This window comes from Neofelis nebulosa, chromosome 11 (genome assembly GCF_028018385.1).
Source record: "Neofelis nebulosa isolate mNeoNeb1 chromosome 11, mNeoNeb1.pri, whole genome shotgun sequence".
Taxonomy (NCBI): Eukaryota; Metazoa; Chordata; class Mammalia; order Carnivora; family Felidae; genus Neofelis; species Neofelis nebulosa.
In genome coordinates, this window is record NC_080792.1 from 53,580,055 (window position 1) to 53,594,593 (window position 14,539).

Below are 14,539 nucleotides of genomic sequence, written 5' to 3' on the forward strand. Positions count from 1 at the left end.
TGACAGTAGAGTCACTACTTTTTCCCTCTTTAGCTTTTAGTTTCCCCAACTGCATAACAGTGCTAAACAATGTCTATGAGACTTTGTTAGCATAGCGATGCTAACAAAAGTAAAATAACATTTAGGAGTTGCTTGGAGGATAATTGACTGCTTAATATGATATCATATCACCCAACAACTAATGGGTGGATATCACTAAAGTGGCTTCTTGTGGTTTTACAGTATGTAGTCAATCATTGGGGTGTGGCTGCAGCTCACTAATGTGAGAATGATGTGTTCATATGACAAAGTCGATTAAGAATATTTCCCTTTAGGGGCATGTGGGTACTCAGTTGGTTGAACACCCTGATTTGGACTCAGGTAATGATCTCACAGTTTGTGAGATCGAGTCCCGTGTTGGGGTCTGCACTGGTAGTTTGGGACCTGCTTGGGATTCTTTGTCTGTCTGTCTGTCTGTCTGTCTGTCTCTCTCTCTCTCTCAAAAATAAATAAACTTAAAAAAAAATTTCCCTTTAGAGTGAAAGAGACCATGGACTACCTACTATGTACCATGTACTACATATTCTCCCAACAACCCTAAAAGGGAAGATAGTACCTCTGCTTCATAGATGAGGGGATTATTGTTCACAGAAGTTAATTAACTTGCTCCAGGGCAGACAGTAAACAACAGAGCCAGAATGCAAAGGGAGGCCTATTTGACTCAAAGGCCATAGTCTTTTTCTCTCTACCACAATAATTGCCTATGGTGAGAGGGGATCTATAAGTGAAGGTTTAAGTGCATTCCTTAAGTACCCTGTTTATTGTCTTTGCAGAAAATGGGAAAAGGTAGAACTTGTTAAGTCATGTCCAACTCTTTCTTTGTAACAGATAATGAACCAAGCCAAGTCTCAGAGCCCAAGAAGATTTTGCCACCAACTCGTGCCACAGAACCAAGTCAAGTCATAGATCCGAAAGAGGGGGCGCAAGAACTTCAGGAAAAAAAAATCCAGGTGCTTGAGGAGAAGGTTCTCCGACTCACAAGAACAGTTCTTGATCTCCAGTCTTCCATTGCTGGAGTGAACGAAAACCTCAAACATGCCGTTCAGGATGATGCCAGCAAAATGCTGGCATCATGGCTCAGTAATCTGCATCCCCAGCCAGTGCCTGACAGTGCCATTGGTGGAGACACAGAAACTGTCCAGCTTCCTGATGTCCTCAACAATAAGGAATCTGGCATGAAGGACATCAAATCCGAATTGGCCGAGGTCAAGGATGCTCTGAAGACCAAGAGTGACAAGCTGGAAGAGCTGGATGGGAAAGTGAAGGGGTATGAAGGACAGCTCAAACAGCTCCAGGAGGCTGCCCAGGGCCCTACGGTGACCATGACGACCAATGAACTCTACCAAGCCTATGTTGATAGTAAGATTGAGGCCCTGAGAGAGGAGCTCATGGAAGGAATGGACAGAAAGCTGGCCGACCTGAAGAACTCATGTGAGTACAAGCTGATTGGTCTCCAGCAGCAGTGTGATGATTATGGGAGCAGCTACCTGGGAGTGATTGAGCTAATAGGAGAGAAGGAAACAAACCTGAAAAAAGAAATAAACGATCTTCGAGACCGGGTACAAGATCCTTCAGTTCGGTCCAACTGCTGTAATAGTGAAAAGAATGGTGACTTTGGGCCACAGATCAAGATGTTAGACCAGAAAATTGAAAGGGTTGCTGAAGCCACCAGAATGCTGAATGCACGCCTGGACAATGAATTTGACCGCCTTGTAGTTCCAGAGCCAGATGTGGACTTTGATGCACGATGGAATGAACTAGATGCGAGGATCAATGTGACAGAAAGGAATGCGGAAGAACATTGCTTCTACATTGAAGAAACCCTTCGGGGGACCATTAATGGTGAGGTAGATGACTTGAAGCAACTTCTTGATCAGAAAATCCAGTCTCTGGAAGAGCGCCTGGGGAGTGTTCTCCTGGAGGTGGCCAATAGCACTGATGCAGAACTCATTCCCCCAGCCTCAGCCCTGCCAGGTGTGTCAGGGGCTGGGAGCAAACAGGTCATGATAGAGTTAAACCACCTAAAGAGCAAAGTTCAAGTTGTTGAGGATATTTGCCTGCAGAACTTTCAGGGAGAGCCTCATGGGATAGAAGATACTTTGCCAAACGGAGAAGACCACATAGCAGGTGATAGTTTGAACCTTTTGAAATCTCTGAATGACACAATGCATAGGAAGTTTCAAGAAACCGAACGTAGCATCCAGAAACTTCAACAGGATTTTAGTTTTCTTTATTCTCAACTAAACCACACAGAAGACGATGTGAATCATCTCCAGAAGGAGTTAAGCAGTTGTAGAGAAGGTAAAAATGCTGCAGTGGGGGGGTTCTCTAAGGGGGGTGAGAAGGAAAGGACGGTGGAGCCCCTCCCGTCTCCCCAGGACCCCATGGCTCATTGCTGCAGCCACCTGGAGGAGAGGTGGCAGCGGCTGCAGAGCCAGGTCCTCTCTGAACTGGACACTTGTAAAGAGAACACACATGGGGTCCAGAGGGACATGTCTGTGGTTGAGAGCAGGGTGTCTCATATGGAGAAAGCCTGCAGCAAGCTGGACTCCATCTCCGGAAGTCTTCAGAGGATCAAGGAGGGGCTCAACAAGCATGTCAACAGCCTCTGGAGTTGTGTCAGGCAGATGAATGGGACACTCCGGTCACATTCCAGAGACATATCTGGCCTGAAGAATTCAGTCCAGCAGTTCTATAGCCATGTTTTCCAGATTTCTACTGACTTGCAGGACCTGATCAAATTTCAGCCATCAGCAAGTAAGTTGCCCGTTACTATCCCATTTCTTGTATTTGTTCACAGCATGCATTATGCTAGATTTTGGATGGTCTGTGGAGTTCACTACATCAGTGCTACCCAAAGTGTGGTTCGTAGATTGGTGCCAGTTTGTGAATCACTGGTGCTGAGTGGCAACGAGATAAAAACCAACATCGAGAGTTAGTATTTAGAAACTTTTATTTAAAACAATTTAACATCACTGCAGGATTCAGGCACACCATCTGTGCATTTTACAAAAGTTATCAGTCCACAACAAATTGAAAATGAAACTGCTCCTTTGCCACAGAGGAAGAGGGCAAGATGTGGATCTATATATACTGTCATGTTGGGGAGCTTAGAGTTGGGGTCAGATTTTTGGCCTAACAACTTGGAGCAGTGGCTACTTAGGGAGACTCCCATTTGCTTATCTGTTCACTTCTCTATAAGCAGTACTTTTTGTTTGCTGGTGTCATTATAATCTTTGTCATCATTATCTTTGGACCACCTCCTGTCTCCTGAAATCTGAAGTCTAGATGATGGCAGATAGAATACGGTCATATTCCTTTCCAAAGACCATGGACAAAAAGCATTTTAGGGGCAGTAACTGTTTAAAGCCGTATAGTGCTTACAACAAGGAAGCATATCAGTTGTGTTTAGGCAATGCTTGCTGCACACTAGACACGGAGCAAATGATTGTTGAATGAATGAATGAGTGGTTCCTTAATAACATGAAACAATATATTCAACAAAGTTAATTTCTTTGTTCCTTGAGCGTTTAGCACATCATCCATGAAGGACATAGCTTCTCTTATACCTGGATTCTTTCATATAGGTGGCCTCAATAATGAGACAGCCTTTCTAATTGGAAGCAGGGAGGGAAAGTGTGAGTTCACACTTATTGAGCACTTTCTGGGGACCAGCACTGGGCTAGTTCCCTCAGGCCATGTCATAGAGCCCCACAACAACCTCTGCTTTCCCAAGGGGAAGTGTACCCAGGGGCACACATCTAGGGAGTGGCAGGGCCAGAACGAGAACCCTGGGTGGGCTGCATCCAAGAATTGTTTTCCAGTCCAGCACACATCTCCTTCGTGTGTCCGAGAGTTGAATGCAGACTTACTGGTTCCAAAAGGACTTGTTGAGGGCCAGCTGTATGCCCAGAAGGACCCTACTTCCTGACCTGCCCTCTCCCTGTTTTCTCCTCTCTTCCCCTTTGGGATTTTACCACCTTTTCCACCTTGCTCAGCTCCAGGTGACAAAGACCCCCAACACTGAGCTGAGATGTCATGGCCTGGAGTGAGCCTATAGGGTTTTATGTCTAAGCTGAGTCATAAAACCCAAGGAGCGGAGGGCTGAAACATGAGGGGCAGTTGAGCACGGGCCTGGCTGGGGAGAGTCATGGTCAGGTCCCCGGGAAGCTGGAGGATCTGAAGTAGTCAGGTGGGAAAATGCTTTGGGTGTTCTCAGAGAAAAGGAGTTTGTAGATAAGGAGGTACCCAGGCCAGCCAGGACCAGGAAGCTGGCCTCCACCCCAGTGCTGGGCCCACTACACCACACTGTTTATAAGCCTCCCCTCCTCCCAGGCCCACACAGCTCCTGTATCTCTGGAATGTTGAGTAAAGGTCACAACACTGTGTGTGTTCATAGAATGATTGTCCCTTGTGGTGACAGTGCTGTCTGGACTGTGTTTTATAATAACAGATTGAATCAGATATTTCCAGTTGATTTGCAACTCCCAGGCAGTATGGGAAGCTGTGTTAACTCTTTCACACTTTGTCTGCTGAAGTAGGAGTTGGAGGTGAATGTCTTTAAAGAGAATGTAGCTTCTACAAGATTATCCTTTTGGAATGAATTCATTGCTATGAATGTAGAATGTGTGGCCTTTCAAGAATTCCATTGATTGAAAAGAGCCAAAAATAAACCAGCAGAGCCTTCTCTGTCCTTATACAGTGTCAAGGTCTAGGAGATCTGCAGCCTGAGAAGCAGAGGTCTAGGGGGGAATCTGGAGTTAAGGTCACAGTGAAAGCCATACATTGACCAGTTAAAAGTCAACAGAGCATTTACTGAGCACCTGCTGTGTGCAAGACTCTGTGAGAGGCATGGAGATGAGTAGCATGATCCCTAACCTCAAGGCGTTTTCCATCACAGTGGTAAAGAGACACAGGTCTGCAGAAGGAATGAATGCAATAGTATGTAAATGTCCAGCGAGTGGTGTAGGGGTTTGTTCTTTCAGTTCATAAGGTCTTACTGAGCCCCTATAATGTGGTAGTTAATGAGCTATGTGTGTGGATTATGTGGATGACAATGCATGTGACAATAACAGTCTGGGGACAAACAAGCTGACAAAGGGATGGTCATGGGCATGGGGTGTGCACAGGCATACTGGGTGTGTGGAGAAGCGCTATGGCCACTGTGGAAGTCAGGGAGGGCTCCTTGGAGGAGACAGCCCCTGAGCTAAGCCTTCAGGGTTGAGGAAATTGAGAGTTCAGGGGCTGGAGGAGTGAAGAGAGAGAGGTGGAGTGAGAAGAGAAACTTCTGGAATGAGGTGTTACTGGAGCTAATAATTGAGGGTTGGGTATGGGCTCAGAAAAGCAGGAGGGTTGGTATGAATGGGTTATCTATTGTCATGTAACAACCTGCCCCAAATCTTGGTGGCTTAAAACAACAAAGATGTATTATTTTCCACTATTCTGTGCATCAGGAGCTCATCAGGGCTTGGCTTAGCTTGGCGTGGTGGTTCTTTTGCTCCATTTGGCATCAGCCTGAGTCACTCAGCTGTAATCAGCTGGCAGTTGGGCCTGGCTGGGCTGGAAGGTCAGGAAGGCTTTCGTCACATGTCTGGCCCCTCAGGCCTCCTCCATGCAGCCATTCTCTGTCTTTCTCTCTCTCCATGTGGCTGGCTTGGGCTTCTTCACAGCCTGGTGGTCTCAGGTTAGTCAGACTTACTACATGGTGACTGGCTCATAAAGGAAACTGGAAACCGCTAGCCCCTTCCAGGCTGGGTGCTGAGCTGCCGTGGCATTCCTTCTGCCATTCTCTTGGTCAAAGCAAGTCAGCTCTGGAAGGGGGATGTGGTTTCTATGTGTTGGGAGGAAAGGAATATTAATGACAGTTATTGTATCTCCCTTGGTGAAAAAAGGCCCAGGGAAGAGGATGCATAACGTAGGTTTGGACCAGTGACCAGATTGATGGCCCGGGGCTGCAAACTCTGGTGTTTCTCCTCAGTGCACCACCCTGTTCTCAGATGCTGTTCTTTTCTTTGGAAACATCCGTAAGGGGGCCTGAATTATCCAGGAGACAGCTAGTGTGGGAGCAGAAGGGGCTTCAGCTGATGCTCAAGTAGATCCCTCCTTGAGTATTTTGTCTCCCTCCCATTATTGAAAATGTTCTTCCCTGGGTTTTAAAAGGGACTCTTGAAACTCTTTGCAAATGTTGGCTTTTTTTTTTTTTTTTTTTTTTTGGATAAAAAGTCCATGGCTTTCATCTAGGTCTCAGAGAGGTGCCTAACGTCCAAAAGGTGAAGAACCTTCACTCACCTTCTCACCTTCAGCTCAGTAAAGTGGGTGTGATGCCCGTCTCCCAGCCCCCCTCCATCCCACCCATTCATTCATATGCTTTCTCAACTGAGCCGTGTGCTAGTGCTGCAGTGCCAGCCCTCGTGAATGTCACTCTAGCGGGACGACAGACAATGCACAGCCAAGCTAAATGCTGATCTGATTTCGGCTAGTGATCAGTTTGCGAGGAAAGACACAACAGAGCAATTTCATGGAGAACAGGAGACGGTGGTATATTTTAGGTGAGTGGTCAGGGAGGGTTGCTCAGTGGAGGTTACTTCATTGCAGGGCTTTGCAGAGACCTGTGGGAAGTGGTCCAAGCAGTGGGATCAGCATGTTCAAAGTCCCTGAGGCAGTAATGAGTTTGTCCTGTTTGAAAAACGCAGAATGTATATGAACAAGGGGAGGGTGGGAAGTCCTGGGCATTGAAGTCAGGAAGGAACCAGGTCATGTAGGATTTTATAGGCTATGGTAAAGGATTTGAATTTTAAGTACGATGAGAAACGATCAGAGGATTTTAATTTTTTTTTTAATGTTTATTTTTGAGAGAGAGAGATACAGAGTGCAAGCGGGGGAGGGGCAGAGAGAGAGGGAGACACAGAATCTGAAACTGGCTAGAGCTGTCAGCACAGAGCTGGAGGCAGGGCTTGAACTCAAGAACCTCAGGATTATGACCTGAGCCGAAGTTGGTCGCTTAACCGACTGAGCCACCCAGGCACCCCCCCCGCCCCGCCCCTTTTTTCCCAATGTTGATCAGAGGATTTTGAGCCAGGAAGTGCTTATTATTTCTCAGCTTTGCCATCCTAGCTACTTCCATGCTTTCTCTGGGACTTTGGGCAAGTTATTTATCTACCTAATTACCTCACTTTCTGCATCTGTTACTTGGAAATAATAATGACGCTGATCTCAAAAAGTTTGCTTAAAGAGGATTAATACTCATAAAGAGTGGAGTATTAAATAGTGCCTGGCCCCTCGTATTTATTCAATCAGTATTACCTATTATTTTAATCCTCTGACCCCTATAATGTTTAATCTGCTCATGGCTGCACTTTTCTCCCTTTTTCTTCTACAAACCCCCAGGCATCCAGCCTCAAAGGAGTCAGAGCAGCCTGTTCACACAGCAGACATGGATGGAGACCCCTGGGTGTCCGGCTCCTGGCTGCTCTGTGGAATGCTCTAGATAGCCAGTGGGGGTTTTCTCACCTTACCTTTCTTTTTCTTTAAATTGGGGGGCAAGTAGAAAGTGTAAAAAGCCTAGAAATCTCCCCTCCCTGGCATTCAGGATTCACATTCAAATACTTTTGTTGACAAGAGGCTCAGCACTGGGGTACTTGGGCAGTTCAGTCAGTTAAGTGTCCAACTTCGGCTCAGGTCATGATCTCACGGTTCGTCAGTTCGAGCAATACACCAAGCTCTCTGCTGTCAGTACAGAGCCTGCTTCAGATCCTCTGTCCCCCTTTCTCTGCCCCTCTCCCACTCACGCTCACTCTCTCTCTCTAAAAAATAAACATTAAAAAAAAAAAAGAGCTCAGCACTTGGGGATAAGTTAGGTTCCAAATGACAAGGTGGTTCTTAAGTCCTTTGTCCTTCTGTCTGATGTGGCCATAACGGTTTGGCTGTCTGCCTGGGCACGCTCACTCCCATTGTCATGCGTGGGTGGGGCACTGTGCTTCTGGCCAGCACCCCCTCCATTTCCCTTGGTCAGCATCTTGTGGGGCAGGAGTTCCTCTGTGGCGGGCAGCTCCAGGGTCTGCTCCCTGCATGAGTGAAAGGCGTCTTTTCCTGCCTGGGCCTGAGGATTGCCCTGGCCTGTAACGAGTGTTGTCAGCAAGGCTGTGGCTGGCTGCCCTCTCTGACAGGCGGCACATCCCAGCCTTCTTGTGTGACACAGACGCTGAGCCCTGGCTGGACTCCAGCATTTCTGCTTACAGTAGGAGAGAGGGGACTTCCTGGTGTTGAAACACCTGGGGCTCCCGCTGGGTGGAGATGGTGGGCAGAGGAATATTTCTGTGCATCAGGGAAGCTCTCTTTCCCTACGTCACTGTTCCAAGAAGGGACATGCCCGCCTAGATGCCATGATGTTGTTTCAACAGACTCTAGTGACAGGAGTATCACTTCCTTTTTCAAATCCCGCCCCCCCCCCCCCACTCTCTCTTCTGCTCAAGTCTGAGGGCTGTTTCTCTTATAACTTGAATTATACTAAGCACAACATTTCATTTAGTTGTGTTAGAGATTTAGGAATCCCATCTTTGTCAAGTTGCTTAATTCAAGCTATGCTACAAGAATGAAAAAGCATGGATTTTCTAAATATTTAACCATAAAACCTGGCCAGGGGAAGAGTGGCCTGATGCCACAGTCATGCCCTCAACTTGAAATCGGCTGGGTTTGGGCCAGTTTAGGTCCAAGATGGCATGATGGACCAAGTCAGGGTTTTAGAAATATCTAACGCCTAAAATAAACTGCATATACTCAGACCATCCTGACCCCTGCAATGTGCTCCCTTACACCCTGCGGGCATCTGGGGTTCGTAATGCCCTTTGGTGGGGGTAAGTTGCGGCTGCCTTTCTGCATCTTAACCATTGAATTTAGAACCATGGTATTCTCAGGGCTGAGGTGTCCCATAGCTGCATGCAAAAATCCTCTGGGAGCTTTAGAAAAATAAGAACTCCTGGGCTCACTCAGGAGATTCCTACTCAACAGGGATGAGGTGAGACCCAGGAACTTGCAATTAAATTTGTTATTAAAACAAAACAAACCCCCCTAGCTCTGGTCCCAGAAGAAGAAGGAAGGCCACCTCAAAGGCAGCAGGATATAACCACCCAGGGAGAACTGTGCCCAAAAGAAGGGGAGAAACAAGGAGGAAAGAAGAGGAGAGAGAAGGAAAGCCATGACTTGGACACCGCACCAGCAACAAACATGGACAGCGTGTGTGCTAGTTCACCTGGGGACTCTGTTGTAGTTGTTGAGACATGCTCTAGTCTTGAGTATGCAGCTTTGCCTAGGTCTTAAAACCGGGGAGTGTAGACCCTGTGCGTTTCCGCAGAGATTTTAGAATCAGGTTGTGAAATTCTACAACAAAAAAATTCCCAAGCGATGCTGAGGCTCAGCTAGGTGAGAACCCCTGCCCACCCAACCCTGAGATTCTGTGATTGCAGATTCCTTCCCACTTCAGATGTATTTGTACAGCTGTCTGTATCTCCGTGTTCTCTAGGTTGTACTTTTCAGAAATGCAGAGCCGTTTTCGCTGTTTAGCCCGATTCCGGGGCTGCTTGTGTGGGTCACGTGGGGACTCATTGTCCCCTCCGTGGTGTAAGCAACACAGCCCTCCTCGTAGGCGCTGAGGCTTTCTTTCGTTCCAGCCCAAACCACAACACCTTCCGGGTCACCATTTGCTCCGAGTAGAGTCATTCCCGCGAAGACCTGGTTTCCCTTCAGGTGTCGTCAGAACAAGTCTGGTTTTCTGTAGGTTGACTCCTCAGCCCTGAGCACACCTGCGGCCCTCCACCCCCTCCCCTCCGCCGCCCTTGCCCTTGCACCTCAGCCTTTCTGCGGGGAGCAGGAGCAGCCGCTTCCTCCAGGCAGCCCCATTCTCATGGGCGCGCAGTGTGAAGGTCTACCGGCTTTGCCGGACGCATGTCGGCCTTTGGAAGGATTTTTGTAGAAATCCCAAGTCTTGATGGCCTCCGGGAAGGAGGTCGCGTTGTTGCCGGCTGGGGCCTGCAGGTGCACCCCGGCTTCCCGGGAGATCGGATACCCCCTCAGCCGGACTTGGCGCCTGCGCCGTGTGTCCCCGTTAGGGATGAGCACCCGCGCCCTCGCTCTGTCTCGCTGGCACCCAGTTCTGCCTGGTTGACGAGAGGGCGCCGTGGAGCCGCCCGTTTAATGGACGGGGTGGATGAGGTAGGAGGGGTCAGTGGCTTTTGCACGGCCGGGGTCCCGGGCACAGCCTCTGACACCCGGGGTCACCGTCTGTCCCCCGGCCTCTGGCAGTGTAACAAGACCCCACCACGCTGCCAGGCACACCTAAGGGCCCTCATGCTTGCAGTTTACTCTCCCGTGGCCGCCGGCCTCCCTTCAGGCTTCCTTGACAGGAGGCAGAGACAGCCTGTCAGGGGAGCCAGACACACGTTCTTAGCAGCTCGAGGATTAGGGTGGATTTTCTTCGGCAGGTCTTTGTTGCAGTGAAGTTGAAATTGGCTTTTAGTAAGATAGACTCTAGAGGAGAAGCAGCGGCCTTCCCTCCCCGGGTCCCTCTCCGTCTTCGGGGGGAAGGCTGTGGCCCTGCCTGAGGCCACACGGGCGCATCAGGACTGGAGCCTGGGGCAGGTTCCCGGACCGAGGCAGCACCCGTGGGGCCGTGCCGTCCCTTCCTGCGTGAGCCTCACGCCTTAACCACAAGGGCAGCAACTCTGGGCTCTCCGGGAGAACGAGGTTCAAATGGTCATTCTCTGAATTGGAAACACATGTTGAGTTCAGAAAGCCATCCGCTGCCAGGAGTGATCTTTCCAGAATGAGCAAAATGCTGTCCAGTCTGTGTTACAGCTTTGTAACAAATGCGTATACATTGGAAACACCTGGCATGAGATGGGGGAGCAGGGGCTGGGGGAAATGACTGCACCCAGGGCAGCATTGCGTGAGGTGACAGGTTGTCTCAGAGCAGTCAGTTGCCCCCAGCCAGGCATGGGTGTGCTCACCATGGAGATTGGGGGGGGGGGGGGATATTTGGCCCAAGGGAAATATTTGTTCATTCTTTTCCTTCTGCCTTCCACTGCGTGTGATAAACCTGAGTGTTGAGGGAGTGATGGACATAAAAGAGCCTTCACCATCTCTGTGTACCAGCATTACCCTATTTGGCCCCAGAATGACAATGATTTTTTGGCAGAATTAGGATGCCTAAGGTAATGGCTGGTAAGGTCTGGCCCATGATGCCTGCCCTCCTTCCAGCCTTCATTCATTCACCACACCCTTAAATGTCGGCAGTGTCATGTACCAGGCCCTATGCCAAACCCTGGGGACAAAAGATCATTAAAATGTGTCCTCAACTGCTCATCATCCAGCATGACAGGAACAATAGTAAAAAATTGAAAGAGCCCTCTGAGGCTCAAAGGGCCTCAAGGTTCAGAGGCAGGATTATTCAAGCTCTATTGGGCTAATCCACGATGGCTTCCCGGAGCGGGTGGTCTCCGAACCGGGACTGAAGCGAGGGTGCTGGAAGAGGCTGTTTTAGGCAGCGTCAACACTGAAAGCCAAAGGCGTGTGGCCAGGGAAGCTCAGAGGAGGGCTGGGCACCAGTGAGGACACTGGAGGTGGAGCAGGTGGCAGGGACTCAGGATGTCAGAGGAGATTTGATTGGATTTTATAAGCACTGGAAGACGATTGCAGATTTTTGAGGAGAGAGAGGGAGGGAGGGAGGGAGGGAGAGAGAGTGAATGAATATGACAGCGCCTGGGTGGGGGGGTCCGGGAGAACAGCGGTGGCTTTCAGAGGAAGAGCGGTGGTTTGGAGGGTGCAGTAGGAACAGGTAAGAAAACAAGGACCAGTGTGAGGGGCTTATACTTTGCTGACTGCAGTCCATTGAGGACGGAGGGGACGTGTTTACGTTTAAATTTTGGATGGAGACCCCATACACTTGGACTAAAGGGCAGGAGCCGTGGGGGCAAGGAAAGAGGCCTGAGGGAGTGGATGGGGCAGCCCCCAGAGGGAAGACAGGCCAGCTGGGAGGAAGGGCTCTGAGCCAGGGGCTCCCTGTGAGGAGGAGGGAAGGGAGGACCCACCCAGAGTGCAGGCAGGTGCGTTTCTCTAGATGGCAAGGGTAGACGCAAGGGAGGGTCTTCTGCAAGTATGTTTTATAAAATATAAAATAGTACAGAGAGATTTATAATAAAACCAGGCACTGGCCCCCCCGTCCCCGGAACTTCTAGCTCCCCAGAGGCAGCCATGTGCAATTCTTTTGGCTGTTTTCCCCTGACATTTACCTCTAGGTTTCTAAATTCATTTATTACTTTTAGATTTCTCTCTATACAGATATTATATATGTAGTATTTAGACATTATATATATCACGTAGCAGCTGTAGGCATTAGTTTATATATTAGGCTTGCTTATATCTCCTCTGCTTCCCCTCCTCCCCACCTCCCACTAGAATTTACCACAATAGCCAGTATTTATGCTGTTATCAATAGCCAATCAGTCGCCAATATTTATGCTGTTATGAGCTAAATAGCTCAGTACAGCTGAATATGATTATGTTGCTTTTTGTTTTGCTTTTCTTTGAATTAGTAGTAGTGTATTATTTGCTAGATTTTATGTATCTATTTTGGATTCCTCTTACCCTAGGATACCCTCTCAATATAATTTTCTATACCATAAAAAGTATCAGATCATTTTTTTTGTTTTTTGAATTCATGACCTCCCTTCTGGAGTTCTCTTTTTGCTCCAATCTGGACTGTTTATTCTCTGGACTTGCTAAAGGACTTCAATTTGAAACTTCTTTCACTACCATCCTAGAAATTTCTTGAACCTCTCTCCTGTCTTGAACTTTTTTTTTTTTTATGTTTCTTTTTTGTATGGTTTACTTGTTTCGGTGGAGTAGGTTTTCTAAACTTTTTAAGAAAAAGGGCCTGAGGGGTGCCTGGGTGGTTCAGTCAGTTAAGCATCTGACTCTTGGTTTTGGCTCAGGTCATGATCTAGCAGTTTGTGAGTTTGAGCCCCATATCGGGCTCTGTGCTGTCAGCACAGAGCCTGCTTGGGATTCTCTCCCTCCCTCTCTCTCTGCCCCTGCTTACTTTTACTCTCTCAAAATAAATAGCCTTAAAAGGTGGGGGGGGGGGGGGGGAGGGCTGATCGTTTATTTGTTTTTGTTTTTTTTAATATTGCATATCTGAAAATACCTATTCTTGAATCATAATTGATAGATATTTTGGCTGGGTATAGAATTCAAGGTTAACAATTTCTCCCTCAAAATTTGAAGACCTTGTTCTTTTGTCTTCTAGTTTCTAGTACTGTTATTGACAAACCTGATGATGCCTTTTGGATTTGAAGTCACACTTTAATTTTTTTTTCCTGAAAGCTTGTAGGATCTCCCCTTTTCCTCAGTGCTCGGAATAGATCTTGGTTTAGGTCTTTTATTCAATAATTTTGCTGAAATAAAATGGTGTGTATGTGGGAGAATTTGATAATTCTTGCCTTACCACCTCATCATCCTATGTCCCAGTTTTTCTGATTTTTTTTCAGGAAAGATTTCTTATTGTTTCCTTCCTGATGTCCATCATTTTGTCTTGTCCTACCTTTTTTTTTTTAAGTTCTTTCTTTCTCATTTTCTCCTTCCTTCCTCTCCGTCCCTGTCTCCATCCCTTTCTTTCTTTGAGACAGTGCAAGTGGGGAAAAAGACAGAGAGAGAGAGAATCCCAAGCAGGCTCTGCACTCAGGGCTTAAACCCCCAAAGCTGTGAGGTCATAACCTGAGCTGAAACCAAGAGTTGACCGCTTAACTGAGCCATCCAGGTGCCCCATGCCTTCCTGTCCTACCTTCTGAAAGATTTCCTTGCTTTTATCTACCAACTCTTTCATAGAATTTGCTTATTTTTGGCAAGAATATTTTTATCAGCAAAGGCTCATCCTTATTCTCTGATTATGTCTTTTTAAAAAATGTTTTGAGAGAGAGAACATGTGGGCACACATGTGAATGGGGGAGGGGAAGAAAGGGACACAGAGGATCCAAAGCAGGTTCTGCACTGACAGCAGAGAGCCCGATGCTCAACTGAGACACACAGGTGCCTCTGATTATGCCTTTCTTATACCAATGTATTCTTGCATCTTGGACTGTGTCTTCTGTTTGAGGGTTTTACCTCTTTATTTTCTTGCATTGTGTGTTTCCTCAGAGTTCCTTTTCATTGGTACGTTGGTTGGCTTGTTTTGATCTTTCTTATCAGAGGTTTTCTGTACATCAAGTGATCTTGACTATGGTTCACATTTAAAGGTGAGGCACTGGATAAGATTTTATGCTGGTGGGTTTCTTACAGGGTCATTTTGAAGATTCTCCCTATCCCCAACCTAAGCTATAAATAAGTAGGCGTCCTGGGTTGAGCAGGAAATGGGGGCTGGGAGCTTCTTGATTCAATGTGTAGACTTCGCGTTTCCATGTTCTCATACTCCTGTCCTCCACTGTGGCTGGTGTCCACATGTCTTTAGTCCACC

At 47.6% G+C, this 14,539-nt stretch overlaps 2 protein-coding genes across 2 annotated transcripts in view; both read left to right on the plus strand.

The window, feature by feature from the left end:
* The window catches only part of SMCHD1 (structural maintenance of chromosomes flexible hinge domain containing 1), a 235,126-nt gene that overhangs the window by 207,900 nt on the left and 12,687 nt on the right, over positions 1 to 14,539 (plus strand). The window lies entirely within an intron of this gene.
* The window catches only part of EMILIN2 (elastin microfibril interfacer 2), a 51,889-nt gene that overhangs the window by 30,870 nt on the left and 6,480 nt on the right, over positions 1 to 14,539 (plus strand). Inside the window, exon 4 of the mRNA XM_058692579.1 lies at positions 868 to 2,796. Within this exon, the coding sequence (XP_058548562.1) occupies positions 868 to 2,796 (1,929 nt within the window). The remainder of the gene's footprint in view (positions 1 to 867; positions 2,797 to 14,539) is intronic.